Raw genomic sequence first — 20521 nt, forward strand, 5'->3', positions numbered from 1 at the left:
TCTTCGGCCACTCTAATTGCATTGACTGAATAAATAACTTTTACGATTAGTGTATACTAAAGAGGAAAAAAATTTATGGATTGATTAAAACTGGGCTTCCGTCCATTGTTGAGGTATGTAGGCTCGTTATTGCTCATTATTACTCATTATTTCTTCGGCACTGATGGGCGCAGCCCGCAGGTCTTAGGCCAGCAAGCGTTGGGAACGAGCGAGATGTTCGTGAGCGTTCTGGCGCGAGTATGAGAGACCCTTTGGAGACCTTTCCCGTACTCGCTCGGGCTGCTGCTCAAATGAGAGATAACTGGCAGGCTTAGTTTTTTTCTTCTGCCATAGCTTTTTTGGTACTTTTCTCTTGGTTCGATTTAGAAAGTCCTGCGAGGTATGTATAAACTCCGTGATGTGGCCAGCGCGTTCACACGTCACAGGTTGCTTGGAATATCAAGATGAAATATTTTATGAATTCTCCCAACCTCCCTTGCGTTTCGATGATGCTATGTTAACAAGAAATAAAGTCTTCAATGGTGAAAGTTTGATGCGTGGAATGGAAAGAAGGATCTGGCAATAGACACCAGAGAGTCGATACCGTTTGAAAGAAGACGTTTTTTTTCATTCCTTATAAAATCGTTTTATTAAATGGCTGAGGAAGAATAAAAGGCGATAATTAGCATACGTATTGAATCGAAAGATAAATTTTAATACTTCCCGTTGACGTGTCACATAATATTTTAAACCTTAGGGGTCTGCATTTTACTTGGCACGATAATGACGCTCTTGCACCATGCTGTAAAAATTGATTAAGGTCAGTTTGATCAATGTTTTTTTACAAAATTGCTTGAAGTCTTTTTTTTTTGTTTTGTTTTTTTTGTTTTTGCTTTGCTACAGTCTTAAGCGGGTGCAAAAGACCAAAATAACTAATTCTTATGGAAAGACACGATGTCAGTATCGTGAATGACAGTAGATTTTCCCACCATAATAAGCCATAAACAGCTGGTTCTGACTCAAACCAACACAAGCTGCAAACCCCATCCTTTTAACAAGATACTCGTCACTTTAACTACAAATTGTTATTATCCTCTTGTGGGGAAGTATTGGTGTGATTTTTAGCGTATAAAAACTTGGGAAGATAGTCTCGCTTCCTTAACGCGTGCTAACAGGAATCAGACTAAGTACATTATGATGAAAAATTGTCAAAAATGCTCAACAACTTTAGTGTGAATGACTTTGTCGAGTCAATATAAACGTTGTTCATGAAAGATTGATTTTTTTCAATCAGAAACATAAGCATTTTTAATGCGCATCTATCAAGTGCTCTAACGAGTAATCACTTTATGAATATGTTTAATACGATCAGTTGCATTGTACAAACACTATTTTAACATAGTGCGGGTGCATGTCCTATCTTATTCCTGAGGAGTTACAATGGTATAAACTCTATTCACCTACGACCATGCATCTATAACATCACGTGTGCAGTTTCACTTCGGCTGCAAGTTCCCGTCGATTTGTTTGTTTCTGTGTTTGATGGAAACATGATTTCGTGCAGACTTACATATGGGATACCCGCTATAGTTGCCGCTGGGAAAATTGTTAATTCCTAAAAGCGACTATCGTTAAACGAGATCCCTGATTAAGTTTTCGTTATTTAAAAACATGATTTATCAATTCATTATTTTTTTCACGTTAACAGAACTTCAGGTTAAAAAAGTGATTTTCATTATAGTTAAGTAGTATCGTTTGTTCCACGATGTGGTAACTTATGATGTGAATCGCAACGTTTCAGCTGCATTCTGTTGGTCTTCATCAGGTGATAAGGTCGACTGGTTCGGGTGTTGTCATAAGGCAGGATTCTCAGATGTAATTGATTGGTTTTTCCAAAGCTGCAATTAGCGTGTTTTGATCCTCGATGTTATTGAGTTCAGTTTTACATAGTAGATAATATCTCAAAGCCAACATATCAGATCCAGATAATAGCTGGAAATGTTGGAATTTGTTCAAATTTTATTTAATAACGACTATAATAGCGTGTTTTCTTTTTGCTTATTTTTTTCGCAATTCTTTCCCCACTTCTTGTCTATCATAAGAACATCTGTGTAGATATATAGATCATCAAAAGTGGCAAATTACGTCACACCTAACACATCTTGTCCGCAGGAAGAAGAGGGTTGAGCACTTTATCGTTGAAATAAAAGCAACGGAAGGGAGAGAAATTGCACAGCCGATTTGCTTATCGGGATCTTGAAAATAAAGCTCGCGCAGGATCACTTAGTCCTGTTAAAGGTTCCCTTTCCTTCCGTGTTGAATTATGTTGCGATCAAAATTTCCTGTATTGGGCAGAATGTAATTTAATATCTAACATTAGCTTAAATTTTTTTTTTTATTGAACCACGCGCTACGTAAATTTTCTAAGGCCGTCATGCGCTTGCCGAGCGCTCTTTACATATGAATTTAGTGTTCAGCACACGCGCATGTAGCGGAGAAAATAGGCAGGGTTTTTTTTGGCAACTTAGCGTAATCATTCTGCAAAGATATGAACTCAGTCATTACACAATGTGCAATAAAGGAGAAGTTATGCAGTGAGAGAAGGGAAATAATGCAGGTTTATGGCTCAACTATTTCCCGCCGATCGCACTTCGTTTTCTGATCCGTTAACGGATGATGATCAACTTCAAAGACCCAGTAAAACTCACATCGAGCAGGTGATCTAACTAAACGGATAATATATATTTATATGTATTTTTCAACCTGAGAAATTCTGTAGTTCATTTGCATTCTTACACTTGCCCGAACATATTACTGAATCATTCCTGCCTTCGAAGTCAATATTATGCGGGCCTAAAACACACACTCTTATCTCCTGATGGATCGATGACAGTTATATCTGTTCGGGTGCACGTAAATGAACAGATGGCATATTTACGCTAGTTTCCGGTGGACATAATATTTTTTTTCCCAATTAACGACTAAGTATAAAAGTGGATCCTCATTAGTTTTGAGTTGTTTACAATTTTTTCAAACACTCATTTTCATATCCACCTTAAGAAAACTTTAGCTTGATGAAGCTATTTTCGTGTCGTGGGTCACTTGCATCTGTTAAGTAAAACAGCATTCTGCATCTGGTGTAAAGAGCTTTTAGTTTTATTGGTCTGTTTACGAGTGGAAAAATAGAACTCTCGCGGCTTATGTCAGCAAAAGCGGTCGAATGCGATGTTTATTACACTCACGTCCTATAAAATATTTAAAAAACGTTGACTAAAATCGGCTGCTCTTGTGATTTTACCAAGTCACGGACCATTATAAGGGTGCCGACATACACTAACGGCAACTTTTGATTGAGTAAGTTGATGGGTGGTGCGATGAGAGGGATTCAATCCAGCAAAATGTCCACAGCCCTGTCTTTACGTTCTGCGCTGAGTAAGTACAAGCTTTACTACTTCTCTTGGTTATGCTTTAGAAACAAAGAAGACAATGAATTAAAAAAATGAATTAAGGAATAAATGATAGGATATCAATATGTCGGTATCGGGGCATCATGCAACCCTCGGCCGCTTCAAACCAGAGAGACGCAAGTCAAGTGGCAAGTATTCATCTCTCTAAAAACAAATCGATTGAACTCGACAACGTCCGCTCTTGAGTTTTATCACATAAAACAACTGGCTAAATGCGGAGTTTGCACATTTTTTTTAATACAGTTTTTGCCACGACACAATTCGAAATGATTTGAAAGCAATGAGTCAGTATGAAACAATTACGAAGTTTTGAAAATGAAGTGCGGTCCGCGTGATCATAAAGATCAAAGGAACTAAAAGCTTTGTTCTTACCATCTTTGGCTAACTGGAGTTTCGTCGTTCGACGAAGCATCAGTCGTTCCATTCCTGCTAAAACAATTAAAAAAAAAGGAAAAACTGTGATAAAATTAAACCCAGCGGTGCAATTTGTGTTCAGTAACCCTTTTTCTTAACATTTTGTAATATCGGTGTGTACTCATATCACTTCCGTGGAATTAATTCCACCCCACTAAAGCGAAAAAAGGTCTGGTGGTATTAACTCATTTATCATATTTTGGACTGGCTTTTGTGTTCTCTTGGGCTACATTGATTTGCAATTCGTATTTTCCATCCAAATTTTATTGTTATTATTATTATTAATATGTCATTTTGTTATTTTATTTATTTTCTCTTCGACTGAATTATAGACTTTTTCGTTTTTTCTCGTCAGATATATTAAAACAAACAATAACTTGATTGCCTCAAAAGTGCACTTGTACGCATGTTTCCTGAAATTATCTCAGTTATCCTTATCCGGGGACCAAAACATTTTTAAAATTAGAAATATATGATAAATTTATATTTGACCTCTGAATGATTGTAATGATAATAATAAAAAAGAAACGACAAAGTAATCCTCAAAGGTTAGGGAACACCATAGAAATTGTAGAGAAAAAAAAAGGTAAGAGGCCGTAATATTTGCATCTCTCCAAGAATGTTACTTTGTTGCACATTTACTATTAGAACTGCGAGGGACGATTTTGAACCGCGTCAAAGTTTTGATCACCTCTTTGTGGTTTCTTTCTCCGCAATTGCTTTGATCGAGGTAATCTTTTAAGGACTGTTTTACAGTCATATTTCAACCCCAAGGAAACAAAATTGGTTCTAAGGAAATAGATAAAGTGCAATTTTTCGCACCAGGTGGAGGCTATTTTACAAACATCTTGGTCACAAACGTGTTAGCGTCGATAACGTTTCCTTTGCGATTTTTCAGTTTTCGCTAACAGCGCTCGATCGTTTCGAAGGAAAAAGTTTGCTTCTTCTTCTGTAACGGCGGCAAACCAATCAAACTCCTTGTATTAGCGCTAAAATAGCAACAGGGGAATATTACTAGGAATTTCCCATTCTTAGCCAGGGTCTGTTCGGTCAGTTAACGTTTTACCTCAAATCTTCATATAGTTAAGGGCAGAATTGTATTCGAGTCATTTTCGTTTGATAAGAGTCAATAAGCTTGTTCAGGGTGACATTGTCTGCGTTTAAAACTAGACTGTGAATGGCGAAAGGTAAAAAAAGGGAAGATTCCTATGGTGAAACTAAAAAAGAATCCTGGCTGTAAGCACAAGTATCGAGGAAACTCGATGAGGAATGGTTGAAGAAACTCACCGAAACGGATAAGAGCTCGTGGTTGAAGCGACGGGCACACGGTCAGGAACCATTAACGAGTTCTGTCGCAGCATGCTCGAGCCGCTTTTGAGCTAAAAAAATAAATAAATACAATTGAAAAGTTAAAAAAATAAATAAATAAAAATAAATAATTCAATCCAAATTGCCGGCCAGCAGATTATTTAAATACCGTCTGGTACGGACGACTATTACCCGCAAAATATGTTTTTGCTGCGAGTCTCCCGAGACAACGCGGGACACTTCTGTGCTTCGTAACTACGCGATAATAGAGAATTTAAACCATACGGTTTGCCTTGAAATTCGGTTTTCGAACTCCCCAACATACCATCCGCAAAACCCGGTGCGGGTTCCGTTTTCGAAATGGTTCTCCCGCAATTGCCTGAGTGTAGAAAAAGAAAAAACAAACAAGAACATCATGGGGTGGTAATAAACTGAATATCAGCAGCAGGTAATTTAGTGTTAACAACTGGGTTGAAAAGGGTAAAAAAGCTTTAGCTAATTTACGTTTTCAACCCAGTTGTTAACACTAAATTACCTGCTATACTCTCCCACCGACGCAGCACCACTGCTTCTTTAGAAACTTACTCCTTTATTCATTTGAATAGCAGCAGACTGCGGAACCTTAGAACCAAGAACCAGCGCAACCAGCGCAACCAGCAGAACAGTTATGATGAAAAAAAAAACAATAATGATAAAAACAAAAAAAAATACCTTAACGCTGTTCGAGATTTTGTTTTCGTGTATAAAGAAGATAACATCATCAGATAAAGATGTTTGTTAGTTCTTTGCTAATTTTTGTTTTGGTTGTTGTTTTTTTTATTCTGTATTTTTTTTTAATCTATCTATCTTGACGTCCGATAGGTAACAAGTTTTGTTCAGCTGCTTGCGGAAATACTGCAATTTTTTGTTCAATTCCTCAGTTAGCTCCTTAGGGAAGGTAAAAAAGCCATGGGTAGATTTGAAGGTGCATGTAGCGAATAAAATGCTCTAGTACTAGTCTAACTTGAAATTTAAGAAACTCTTTTGTTGTTTCAAATGTTACAATCGACATAACAGTAAAATTATTTTCCCATTTTCTCTTCTACAGTCATCCTTCATTTGATAATGGAATTGCCAGGAACAGGTGAGGAAGTGTAATTACAATTTAATATTTATGTATCTTAAAATGACGTGAAAATAAAGGATCCGACTGAATTATCAAAATGATTAGTTATAGACTTCCTGCTGCAATGACATCGATCGTTTTGCGATTAAAAACATTAGTTGGAAAGCAAAACAAAAAGGTCAAAGATTAACGGTGCTATTACCCTGATTTCCCCAATTTCCACTTATAAAACCTTGGCTAATTATAATTTTTCTTCGGTGACGTAGAGGGTTTTGATGCCCATTGTTTTTTATCATTAATGGTATAAATTTTCTTTTTCTTCTTCATATCTTTATCGTTATTACTCTTGTTATCATCAGTATACATTTTTTCCTTTATTTATTTATTTATTTATTTTTTTGTCTCCATGCCATCATCAGAATTATCACTATTGTTACAATCAGTATACATTTTCTTCGTTTCTTTATTCCTTTATTTTTTTTTATAGAGTGCCAAGCAACCTGTTTCAAAAACTCCTCCTACATATTTTCAAAAAGCGGAAGATATTGGTATAGCAACGAGAATGTCTGTTACCTCCAGGGAGGTTACTTAGTCTCCATCGAAACTGAAGAAGAATGGCAGTTAATCAATCAGGAGATTCAAAAGCGTGGCACTTGGAATACTAGTGCGTGGCACATTGGTTTAGGGAAGGTGGGCGGAGTTTGGACTTGGGAGAGTGGAGAACAACTGAACATTTCGAAATGGCGAGATTCTCAGTTAGATGATAGAGACGATAGAGCGGAAATATCCAAGAACAGAGGCCTATTTAATAGTATCTCTTGGGGTGATGAAAACGCCTTCATTTGCGAGATGCCCGGAGGTAAGATCACATTCCAACCATAAAGTATATTATGTGCTGAAACATTACAGTCTTGCACTTGTGTCAGGAAAATTTCTCTTGCTTCTTAAAAGTGAAAATATTGTTCACATAATACGCTCACCTCACCTAACTTGTACGTGTGAGCGACGAATGAACTTTTAGGCGCGCATTAGTGGTTGAACATAATGCCTATGAAAAAAATCCGGGATATATGTCAAAAAAAAAAAAAAAAAAGATCACTCTAAAATTGTCCTTTTTTGCATCACCTGCAGTTGGAAAAAACAGCGATCGAAATTGTACACAATTTTACACAAATTTTTTTTGTCGAGCGCGCTGAGATTACGATAATCTAACCAACGGAATTTTCCCTTGCCACAAGTTACAAGGCGTGTTCACTGACGTCGGTGAGTGAATACATGTTCTTTTAAACATAACACATCGAAGTATGTTTGCTCAAGGTCTTGAGTACCGGTACTGAAGACGGAGTGCACAATTTACAATGACAGAGCGCGTGAGAAACAAAAGCGCATGCACGTTAAAAACAAACAAACAAACAAAAAAACAAACAAAAAACAATAGCAACAACAACATCAACGGTACTGGTTTGGCAAACAAACTTAAGTTCAATGTCTGTCACGAAAATTTTTTTCTTTAAAAACAGTCAATAATCTTACGGAAAGTATTACGCATTTCCATCGACTATCCATTGATGAATGAAGTATAGCTCTGATCAGTCAATTAATGGAAAGTAATTGTAAGTAAATTTAAATCTGTTTCGAGATTGTGGGAGTTTGCTCGTTTATTTGGTGCAATCTTTTGTGTAAATCTGGTCTTTTGTCAAAAAGTGGATTTGAATGCGGTTTTTTCTCGTTGAATTCCTTCGTTTACTGTTATGAAGTTTACGGTACAAATGTCTAATTTGAGGAGACTTGCAAAGACTTACCAAAAGCGTCTTTAAAGTATATAATGAAGACTTCGCTTTCTGTTTTTCAATGAACAAATTGTTTGAAAGAATTCAGATATTAAATGATTGAAAATCCCATTAATTAATTCAATTTTAAACAAACACCTCACGTTCTAACTTCCTGAGTTACTTCTAGTGAAGGTCAAGGTTACTTACAAACGGTTTTCAGGCCGCGCGTCAACCCATCTAATGACAAACTTGTTACCAAAAATCATTTTACCATTCTTTTTGCCGGCAGCCACAGTGACTTGAGAGAGAGAAGGAGAGGATTAATAATCAGCTTGATTTGCTTTAAAATGATTTGCTTTAAAATACTGCTCAGCTGGCAAACGAAATACATTTATGAAAAATGACAACGAAGTTAGGGTTGTAGCTAGCGACTCGAGCAAACGTTACCGTGCCGCTAGGCAGAGATAGGAAAATCCGGACGGCATTAAGAACCACAAAGATTGCATGATTCGTTACCGTTCAGAAAAACAACTAATAAATACAGTTCTTTCGGGAAAATGTTTCGGGAAAAAGCGTGTCAGAAGTGCAAGCGGTGACCTTGAGAGATATTGTGGGTAGCTTTCAGGTCATAGTTAGACGACCTTAGGATTTCAGGGAAGTCTAATACCCCATTCACACCAGCAAAACATGTTTTGTTAAACTGGTTTTCATTGAATGAAAATTATAAACAGAGAACTGAAAAACTTGATTTTCCATAGGATTCAAGTACTTGCTAACTTGCATTTCCGATGTGCTACATTCAAGTCAAAAATATTCGGTTAAATAGTTTCTATGAAGAAAAAAAAATTAAACTGTGTTTAACAAAACAACTTTTAAACATGTTTAAGCTTTGGTGTGAATGGGGCATAAGAAAACGTCACTTTAAGGACGAGGCACGACGGCTTTGAACCTATTTTTAATACAAGATTGACTTTTAATTCGAAACTGCAATCAAATCGGAAGAAAAGCACAAAGTAAACTTAATTAGTTAATCTTTACCTTTTTATGTCCATGTTGATTACCACCACCAAGATAATCTTTTGAGTTTGTCGCGTGCCCTTTAAATTTTTGTTCTGTTTTGTTTTTTCGATAAACTTTTCCATAGCAACTGTATACGGTGAACTGGGTATCTCCGGTTGCACATTTATGAAAACTTATATTCACATTTAATTTTACGTTTTTTAAGTCTGTTCAGATGGGGGAGGAAGAATAAGGGGCGGGGTGAGGGGAGGCGTCAGCTCAACAAGGAACTAATTAATATCCAAAAATTCAGCTATTAAAATTACACGAACTCACAGATACTTTTAGCTGAAGTTCATAAAGGAAAGCAGAGATGGTGGACGCCGTAGTGAAGAAAGACGTACTGTATTAATTGACACTGACCAAACATAAACTACAGATGTTAAATTAAAAAAAATCAAAGTGCTCTGTGAGCAAACTCGTGAATTGACACATGATTTTTGAGATTATGTTTAATGTTATCTGGTTTAGGGAATTTTGTGGTTGATTGTCATCTAGAGTACGAGCAGTAGTTCAGTGTTCGCTAATGTAGCAAAGAAACAAAGTAACGTTGGGACAAGAAGGCATTACAATTGAAATGATCATGCTATTACATTTAACAAGGTGGATGATGTCATGTGTTTTAAACGTCTATCATTTTTGTTTCTGGTTCAAAAGAAAAGGTTGGAAGTAAATGTGGGTGAAAAGTGAAATTTACTGTCTTTCGTTGTAAATATTAGAAAATCAAGGCAATACTGTCTTAATGAAAACATTAACGATTCCCTCTTTATCAAATGAGACAAACGGGAACGAGTTTTGAGTGATATAACTAAGCCAAGCCTGCCACCGTCATTTTAGATCTCCGCCTGGGTAGATTTAAGTCACGTGCTAGGCAACGTATAATCAATAACAAGATAGAATTTCATTTCAGGCCTATTTATCAATTTTGTGGTGTGTAACTTTCGCATTTTAGTACGTTGTATGTATGTTGAATCTTCAAATTGTCTTGAAACTTACAAGAAAATTGTTCTTTAAAAATTCACTGAAAATCGGTAGCTAAAATTGTTTGTCTAAGTGTTATTTGATTTTCGTGTTAACTTGTTATTTAGTCAGTCGCCGGCATCTTTTGTTGCTTCACACAGGAAAAACACACGCGACGAAACGTAATGATCAATTTTGTCCTCAATCTCACGCTATAACAGAAAAAGCTTTTGAACATCTGTAAACTCCGAGCGCTTCGCAGTAAGTGATATTTTCAATGAATCTTCGGATTGTTTTCAAGTTCAAGGATTGTAAATTACAATTTTATGAAAAACGAAGGTTGTTGTTATTTCAGTGTGAATCCTTGAATGCTTGCCAGTCGCTGGCGCCGCTTGTTGAAACTAAAACGAAAAAAAAAACTCTTTTAAGATTATCATTGGCTTCTTTTTCACCCCACCACTATTCTTAGCAACAAAGGTCGCCATTTCGTCTGTTTATTGCTCGCCAAAAACTATCAAATGTACTCAAAAGCCCAAAATCTAAAAACGTTTACAGGAATCGACCAATCGAGCGAGCGAGCGAGCGAGCGAGCGAATGCTATTCCCCACATCGTATCTATAACTCGCTCTTGCGCATGCGCGCAATTCACGAGTTAAAAAGGAATAAAATAGAAAATGAAAAAATCACATTTTCTTGCTCATTTTTCCTCCTTTATTGTGATTGTGATCATAGTTTTTTTTTTATCTCGTAATCATTGTTATTATTATCACTTTGTTTATCATCATTATTATAATTAGTATTTTTGTTTTCGTTTTTATCATTTTGTAGGATGCTCAAACATAACTTTTAAGAACTCTTGGTACATAATTTCGGTGAATGGATGGTCATGGCTCTTTAACAGAGAAACCTGCCAAAACCAAGGAGGGGACCTAGTATCCATTGAAACCGAAGAGGAATGGAAGTTCATTAATGACGAGATTCAAAGACGAAATACTAAGTACTATATAAGTACATGGAGTATTGGTTTAACAAAAAAAGCCGGGAATTGGATCTGGGTGAGTGAAAGACCGCTGACTATTTACAAATGGGGAAAAGGGGAGCCAAGTGGTGAACACGAAAAGGCCATCATGTACAAGCGGTCCAGTAATGGCAAACCGGGCGTGTTTGGTAGCACAGCTTGGGGGAACTGGCACGCTTATATTTGTGAGATTTCCAAGGGTAAGTTTTTCTTTTAGTTTGTTTTGTTTTGCTTTATTTTTTCCCTTTTTGTCTTCTTATTCTTCTTCTTCTTCTTCTTCTTCTTCTTATTATTATTATTATTATTATTATTATTATTATTATTTTGAGTAAACTAAAAGGCACCAGAAGCGCTTAGCCGTAACAAAAACATTCTTTGGTGACGTTTGCGATACTCACGACATCATTTTTATAAACCCTCTGACAGTCGGGATCAAGTTTACACTTACATTTGCATGAATGAAAATATGTTTGAAACAATTTTAATGAACGTTTTCACGATATACATGTCTAACTTTTAACCTTGCGAGCAGAGGAAAGTTTTAAATGGCGCTGTTACTATTACCATTACGAGTAACAACAATTGTGAAACTTTCAATTGTCGCTTATTTTCACGTAGTTAATTTATCCTTTCGATTGAATAAAATGGTGGTGAATACCAACTGCAAAGAATCAGCGATCCGATTGCTTTGTTAGATAGCAACACGTGATGATATGAAGTGCGTTATCTTTTGTGAAAAGGTAGTGACTCAGTCGGTAAAGATACATGCCAACTGTCGTTTTATAAAACAAATGCAAAAGACTTCGAGACTTATTTTTTCTTCGCAGAGGGAATCAATTTTTATGTTTATTGTATTCTATTTCGAGATCCGATCCTTTGAACTGTAAAGTTGTAGGGGCTAAATTAAATGCAATGCAAAATGTGCAGTGAACATAAGAATCTGACCATCCTGCTTTTAATTCGAATAAGGCAAACATTTCGATCAACCTAACAACCGCTACTCTACAGCGAGGATAGTAAGGGTTACCTCAGTTTTCGTATGTCACCAGGGCATGTAGATATTTTTTTTCGTCAACACTGGGTTGGAATTTAATGGATGTTCTGCCTACTAAAATAAAATAAACATAGGCATGCATAGCATATAAGATTCGTTATTTTGGCTCGGAGGGTTGAGATGGGACACTTTGTGTTCCTAACGTTTTCAGTTTTATAACAGAAAAATTAACATGCGATGGGATTAAGTCCGAGGTAACTGAAAAGGACTTTTGTTCGTAGAAAAAGTCAATACACAGGAGAACTGCGTTGAAAATTTACTCTCAGTAACATTTAGTTCCGTCTGAAATTTTTTGAGTGGTGTTGGATAGTGCGGTTCGAATAAGTGCTAAAATGCAGAAGAGAGAAAGATGGATTCGTCTTGTCACGAGCGTGGGACAAAGAAAAAAATTCTGAGTCCCATGAGGAATCGAACCTCAGACCTTCGGATTCCGCGCTCCGATGCTCTACCACTGAGCCATAGAAACTCCACGGTGAGCGAAATCTATTACGCAGGTTGTTTACAAGGAAATGACACATGATGGAGTCAGGCCTAATGAGGCAAAATGAAAATTGATCGGTAGAATACAATTTAAGCGCATGGAAAATTGCCACGTGTTCATGTAATGTAATTGTGTAGAACGTTCTGATCGGACTGAAGGTTGATGGAAATGTTCTTACGTTCGGCGGAACTAAACTGTAGGGACAGTGACAGAGAATGTTAATATTTTCCGATCAGTGTGTAAGCACGTGAGCCGCTATGACGTTAATTGCGTTTTTTCTTGTAGGTCTTTCTTGACATTTATAATGTTTCATCTCATTTCTCGAACTTTTCCAGCTTTATGTTAAAAGTTTTTCTTGCATGTAATTGTATCTCCATAAAGCCAATGGCTAAGAAGTAAACCACTTACCTATCCTCGGTATCAATTAACGAAAACTATTGCTTCTTAGTCTTTTCCTTTCATAGCAGTGTTAACAATGGGGATGTTCGAGGTATTTTGTAGTGTTTTCCAATAGTGTCAATTGGCATAGCACACTTCGGGTGAAGCACTTCGTAACAGTGGCGCATCACGTATAGTGTTTATACGCATTTGTAAAACCTGTGTTGAAGAAAACCAAAAGGATCCTCGCTAGCGTCTACTTATTATAAAATATCCGTTTCATCCAAGTTTTGTAAATTGAGCGATGATAACAAGCTTGAAGTTTTGAACCTTTACGCCCTCTGTGTTTCCTGCCATCCGCTACCCTATTATTTTGAAAAATATACAAACACGTGTTAAGAGGTAAGCCGTAAAACGGCAAATAAGCTCAATTAATATCTCATTCTAATCGAAGATTTACAATCTCATCCATCTTAAGCATCATCATTAGCATCGGCATCAGCATCGCCATCGCTATCTCTATTGTCATCGCCATCGTCATCTCTATTATCATCGGCATTAGGATCAGCATCGCCATCGCCATCGCCATCGCCATCGCCATCGCCATCGCCATCGCCATCGCCATCGCCATCGCCATCGCTAACAGCACCATCGTCATTGTTATTTAGGACAGTTGAGCATTTGGTATGTGTTCTGAATAGTCCTTTAGCGTTTCTTTGCATGTCACTTTTCGAGATCTTCTCGGTCCATTAATGTGACAGACAATTGTTTTTTATTATTATTATTATTCCAGGCAAATTACTATGTGTCAAAATTATCCGGAATAAATGTTACCAGAAAGATTTCTATACAGGTATGCAATTTTCATAACTTGAAGGCTTTTAACCCTGATATATCTATTTACACCATAAAAAAGTAAATATCTGAAATTTAAGATAAACCACCATTCAAGCCATACAGGGTGAAAATGGTGAGGCTTAAAAAGTAACCCAGGACCCTAAAAGAGTTATTTTGATGAGGAATACCCTGGACACCATCTGGGGCCTCCTGCTTTGTGTTAAGTTGTGTATACAAGACTGGCTAGTTAATGATCTGGGAATATTTACGTAATTATAGGAGGCTGTAGGTGTGCTTGAAGATTTCACCATAAATCTCAAGAAAGTTGCAAAAGGCAAGGTCAGCATGGAAGAGGTTAAGACACTAAGAAAATCCATCTTTGAGGTGGCAGAGGCCGTCGAGAAATTTGCTATTAATTATGGCAAGCAACACCTGAGTGGAATGAGGCCTTCAGAAAGGATCGTTTTCCCAAACATGGGTGAGGTGGCGGCCTTCAATCCTGTTTAGTTTCAAAATCTATTGCTTTGTTACTTACTGATTTGCTGACTGACCGACTGAGTAACATAGTTTTCAAGATAAATCTCAGTTATAGACCAAAATTATTAGAAACTTTATTGTTGGATGTCATTGGTTCATCTGCTCGTTTTTTTAACTTTGGCTTTTTGCGGTGGAGAAGGAAATAAAAGGTGGTTTGAAATCAACAAGAGAGAATAGGAATCCTTCAAAATTCTGAAACCCTTCGACTTGCTCTGTTTATAGATTGGCGAGTAACACTTTACTTACTGAAATTGTCAATCTTACAAATAATGTCCCCTTACTTCATACTATGCACTGAGCTCAAAATAAGTACATCGTCTGCAATGCATATATATGCAAGATTTTTAACCGTACTCATACAAACTCCCTAATGAACTCTATTGTTCTCCGCCAAAACGCTTCGAGGAACGAAATTAATTTTCACAATTTTAGTCCGTGCAGTACTACATACCTTTTCATCAGTTTTACATAAAAAATCATTTTTAAAATGATTGAATCCGTCGAATATTCGCTGAAGGGCAAATAAAGTACAAACGGTACACGTCCACTCACTAAGATTATAAAAATTTTTGTGTACTTCGCAAAACTCATGTTTTGCAGACGTGCTATTGTTAATTTCACCGTGAGTGCTTTTATTTGTCATTGAGTTGTTTTTCTGACAGTTTTGGCCATTCAAAAAGCCTATCGCCAGAATGCGAGTTTCTTCCACTTTGATGAACAACGATGGCAAGCGACAATCGATATCGCTTCTTCAAATTTTGAGGAAAATGGTTCGTATTAACCGGCGTGTTAACTTTACAACTTTTAATTACCTTAGTTTCTCCAATCTGAATTCCTGTATTGAAATAAAGCCCCATAAAAATGCGCTTCATTAGTTTACATAGTATATTTTCTTGAATTCTTTGCCTTCCTTCTAAAGTCACATACCTCAGGCCCTGATTAAAATTTGAATTTTGTGTTTTTGTTTTTTCTAACTTATTTTTTGTTGATTCTTGGGGGGTTTTAAGGATCATTGGTAGTGGCTTTTGTGTACAAGGATCTGCATGACCGACTTCTGACGGACCAACCCATCAGGAATGAAACAGTCAACAAAAGGTCATGATATTTTGATCTCCTTCTATGTCGCTTACCCCCCAAAACACATAATATGGAAACATAAGATTAAAGTTCAACCAAACTGAGTTTAGAAACTTTCAAAAACCTCATATAGGGTTCGAAGTCTTCCTGTCTGTCTCAGACAATTCCATATTCATAAAAAACTCGCTTGAATCTAGCAATAGTATATGTTTGTTGATTCCTCGATTTTGGTTCATTTACAAATATAATTTCTTCATAGGTATATCAACTCCAGGATAATGGCCGTAACTATGGACCCCAAGCCTAATAAATTGGCAGAAAATGTCATCCTTAAGTTCAAAAACCTAAAGGTAACATTAAAAATTAGTTGTTACGCGCTATTATGACTCATTCTGACTAGATAAAATCTATTTTCAGGTTTTGACAGCAGAGAAGCGCTGCATGTTTTGGAGTGGCCTCAGCAAAAGGTAAAAAATACCTCTTTAGTATTTCTTCGTTCTAAAATAAAATTAAGTATGGCAGAGTATGAATGAAAGTTCATAGTCAGATGTTTCCCGGAGGCTAACATGTTGTCGTTTTTAGAGAGAGGAAAACTGACTCAAATGTTCTCGCTGCGAAAACTACAATGGAGGAAAAACCTAGCGCAAATTGTCAAACATCACCTCTTCCCTAGACGATGAATTATTTTGTGTGCTTTGTTAATTTAATTTTTCAGGTCTGAGGGATTTTCAGAGGAAGGATGCCATGTAGTTAAATCAAAAAGCAACTCAGAAGAAACAGTTTGCAGCTGCAATCATTTGACGCATTTTGCCGTCTTAATGGACTACGGCGGTAGCTTAAAGGTAATCAAATAATTTTTGCCTTACTCTTTCATTTTATGGGCTCAATTAACTGCCTCAATGTTCTCCTTTAATTTTTTTTCTCTTTTGACATAGCTCACCGAGGAGGACGAAACAGTCCTGAAAGTTATCACCTACGTGGGACTGAGCCTTTCCATCGTCGGAATACTTTTAACATTGATACTTTATTACTGCCTCACGTATGTAATGTACCTGAATATTGATGACGTAGATTCTCATCTCCCCTCAACTAGGCTAGAGAGAAAAGAGATCTCAATGCAAATCTCCATGCCAATAAGAAAAGACATGTCTGCCGAATAACTCACAAATTCAAAGTAGACTTCATGCCCCATTAAGAGCGATTGAAATGCTCATGGTTTCACGGTTCATGAATTGTTTAGGGTTTAGCCATTTTCCTCGAAATGCTTTCTTTTTTTGGTCCTTTCTAGAGCTCTTCACTGTCTTTTTTTTTCCTTTGCTGCCAAGATTTAGTTGATATCTTTAGCCACATTTTGCTGTACCTTTTGATTAAATTTTGTGGTTCTTGCTGTACTTACCTATTATTTCATCAGAGATGTTCGTCAACCTCTCTCTCAAATTCGACTGAGTGTTTCCATGTCCCTTGGAGCTGGACAGATCATCTTCCTCGCGGGAATAAACGCAACAGAAAACAAAGTTAGTGGCCTCTCTTTCATATCCATAGAATGAATCTACTCTTTGCACCAAAAATATCTAATCTAAAGGAGCGCGATAAGAATACGAAAAAATCTTTCTCTTCACAGGCTGCTTGTGTTACAATAGCAGCTCTGATGCAGTATTTCTTGATGGCCGCTTTCTGTTGGATGCTGATCGAGGCAATTTATCTCTACCTCTTCGTTGTGAAAGTTTATAATATCAACGCCAAGATGCACATGTATCACGTCCTCTCATGGGGTAAGTTTATTATTTTACAACATGCACAGGTAGCTATAACCATGCATCAGTGCTTTCGGATCGCCAAAACCGGTGTTGTCATCCATTGCAGTGTTTCTATTTCCTTTCTTTCTTTATGGGTAGGCCTTCCAGTGATCACGGTGGCCATTTCACTTGGCATCGCAGCTGGGAAAGAAGGATTACAAAGCTATACGAGTGATAAATAGTGAGGAAAAATTTAACGGTTCCTTCTTTTACTTCATTTCATTACATTCTTTCTTTTGTGTTTTTGTGTATAGTTTTAAATCAGTATCATTTCATTTGCTAAAAATTTGTCTTTCTTTCCTGCCTTTCAATTATTCGAGTTTAGTTGCTGGCTTTCCTCGACTAACAACCTGACCTGGATATTCGTCGCCTTTGTGACTTTCATTGAAGTTGTGAGTTTATGATTCGTGTTGGTGATTATGATTGGTATACTTGGACTAATTGCTGCCAAAAGACCTTTTCCTCTGCTCTTTAAAAAGCGAATTAAACCTTTAACTCCCAGGAGTGATCAACATGAAACTTCTCTCTGTAATAGCCTTACATTATACAGGAAACAGCGAATGAGAATATGTAAACTTATCAGGTAAAAGTTGTTGCCTTGATCTAACACCAAATTCTCATAACTATTTTTAATAATATTTGTAGCAGCTAGAGGGGAGAATTACTAATCAGATCTTGGGAGTTAAAGGGATAAATATTTATGATATGACCCCACACAATATTTACCATTTATCTTTTGCTATTTACTCACGAAAAACTTTGGACGGAGCTGCTGTTTACGGGAATGGTTGTCAATTTTAACCTACTGATGGCCTTCAATAGCGAGAAAAACCTTTGAGACAATGTCTTCACAGGCATAAAATAGCTTCATAAATTCTCCAATTTTTACTTTATAGCGTAAAAAAAATCCTCACTGCCTCCATATTAACGTTCTCACGCTGTTTCACATTGATATATGTACCAAGATGATGTTTCGCGCAAAAAGCACTGATTAAAAAAACTTAATAAAAAAAAGACTTTAACAAAGATGAAATAGCAGGGAGAGTAGGAGATATTGAATTTATATAATTTAACATGAGGTGTCACTTGGTATGGTTCATTCAGTTTAGACACTTTTGTTCGCAATTTCTTTAGCCCATTGTCAGAGAATCGAAGCTCATAATTTAGGTCCCCTGGCTGGGAGTTCTATTCCCTTTAAATGACTCTTCATTCCACTCTCCTTACCAAACTAATGACGTCTTTGGCAAGGATCCTTTCTTGCTTTTTCGACAATCATATCTAAACAATCAATTTATTCCTATCGTATTTTTAGCTCAACATCTTGATACTTGTAAGCGTTATAAAGGAAATGACCAATTTGGTGCAGCCAACAGCGGAAAACAACAATTTTCAGCAAGTACGGTAAGACCTGCAACATAAAACTAAAACAAAATAGTGGACGAGATTGCCATGTGCTCCTGTGAGGCGATAATCGCCTAACTTCCCCATTCCTCAATCAGGAAGGCATTCCGATATCTAACAATGAAAATTATTTGTCAAATTAAAATAAAAGAATGTCTTTTCTTTCTTTGTTTTTAACTCCTAGACTTGGCATCAAAGCATGCGTGGTGATAAATCCCCTGCTGGGTATCACGTGGTTATTTGGTCTCCTTTTGCCTGTGCATAAAGCTTTTGCCTACATCTTCACCATACTCAATTCTACTCAGGTGAGTGTTCTATGGTTACTCTCAAAAATCATCCAGTCTTGATTATATAAATCTCGATTGAATTTGTCAACGAAGCGAGACACCATTACAATGGTTACATGATATTTATTGGAATTATGAAAACAAAAAGCTGTTAACTATGCTAAATAAAATAGATTTCTTTTTTATTTCTTCAATTCTTCCTAGACTTCTCTTCATTAGCATCTAAATAGATATTTCCCTAATTTTTTTTTTAAATATGTTAGGGTTTCCTGATCTTCGCTTTACACTGCATGCGAAACAATCAGGTAAGAAAAAAAATTAAGCTGTTTTTACACTAACTGCATATCATCAAGTTGTAGTCTTTCAATAAATGTGAGTGCTCAGAACCAATATTTATGTTGCTCGTCTATGTGCAGATCAAAGAAAGATTGAAAAGAAAGATGAACATCGTTTTTCCATCTTCAATAAAGGACAACACCACAAGGAAGTGCTCACAGGTCAAACAAGTGAGATTGTGCTGAATTTGAATCCAAGTCGCACTTAACTCAAGTAACTAGATCTAGCCAACTAGAAATAACAGTCAATTACTTAGTGCAATCATTTAGTTAACAGCGATTAGTCGGTTGCAATCGGTCTGAGGTACGATCTGCAGGTTAAGGTCATTCTGTTTATTATTGTTTAAGCACTCACGCAATTGTAAATGTCACCTATCTTCTTCATGATTGTAAGTTATAAGTTTATTTTCTGAGCGATGGTATATTTGCAGGCAAAACTCATCGAAATAATTTTTTTATGGCTCAGTCAGTTGATGGCTGCCCTTCAAGTAAGACTACAGGGAGAACTACTGTGAAGATTGTTGATATAATTTCGAGGAACTTTGGAGACAACTGTGAGATTTTGTCAGTGGTTGAGCTAAGAGATGGTTTTTAATGCGCTTAATAAAGTTTATTTAGTATAAATAGTGTACTTCCTTTAACAGTCGCTTCTTGGTGAGAATATTACAAGTTGTTTAATATTGTTCTTACTATTGGTTTAATTGTACCGTAACAAATGATACTAATAGTAGTAGTAGCTAAAGCGGACATTCAAAGTTGTTGCTTAATGAATAAATAGATGAATACGTAAATGTTTGAATAAATAAACAACTAATTTGAAAAAACCAGAAAAAAACCTAATGACTGGATCCTTTTTTTTGATCAGTTACATTTGCCCATTTTTAATTTTTTTTTTTCGCAATTAAGGCGCGCGTTATATTCGAACTTTATTATAATCGAGATTATAATCTCTTGCACAAACAAAAGAACATCTACACAGAGTACACAATTTATAGGAAAAATGCTTAGAGATAGAAATGAGGAATATTTCCATAGGCCTTGTTTTCAAGTATCACTACAACTGAGAGGCAAGCATTGAAAAAGAATTTCTACAATTAAGAGCCGATAATGTAAATATGCCCAACTTGGTTTACAACAGTCTAAACTATGTCATCCTATTTATAACTCAACACTGATAAAGAAGCATGCGATTAAGGCGTAAGAGGGCATACAGAAGAACACTCTGGAATGCGCAAGTGCTTTTCTCTCCACAGCGC

The 20521-nt window shown here is 36.5% G+C and overlaps 1 protein-coding gene across 1 annotated transcript; it reads left to right on the plus strand.

Annotated features, from left to right (window-relative positions):
• The first annotated feature begins 3240 nt into the window (after positions 1-3240).
• LOC113675961 (uncharacterized) lies at positions 3241-20100 on the plus strand. The gene is made up of 21 exons (XM_089187426.1): positions 3241-3411; positions 6256-6291; positions 6761-7132; positions 10893-11282; positions 13474-13679; positions 13789-13848; positions 14112-14310; positions 15032-15139; positions 15377-15464; positions 15706-15796; positions 15864-15913; positions 16162-16288; positions 16382-16485; positions 16858-16960; positions 17068-17218; positions 17342-17423; positions 17568-17634; positions 18555-18643; positions 18828-18948; positions 19194-19235; positions 19347-20100. The coding sequence occupies exons 1-21, from the start codon at positions 3342-3344 to the stop codon at positions 19449-19451; spliced, it is 2661 nt and encodes an 886-aa protein (XP_089043552.1). The 5' UTR covers positions 3241-3341; the 3' UTR covers positions 19452-20100.
• Positions 20101-20521: the final 421 nt, after the last annotated feature.

Source organism: Pocillopora damicornis, chromosome 1, assembly GCF_964200805.1.
Source record: "Pocillopora damicornis chromosome 1, jaPocDami1.2, whole genome shotgun sequence".
NCBI classification, from domain to species: domain Eukaryota; kingdom Metazoa; phylum Cnidaria; class Anthozoa; order Scleractinia; family Pocilloporidae; genus Pocillopora; species Pocillopora damicornis.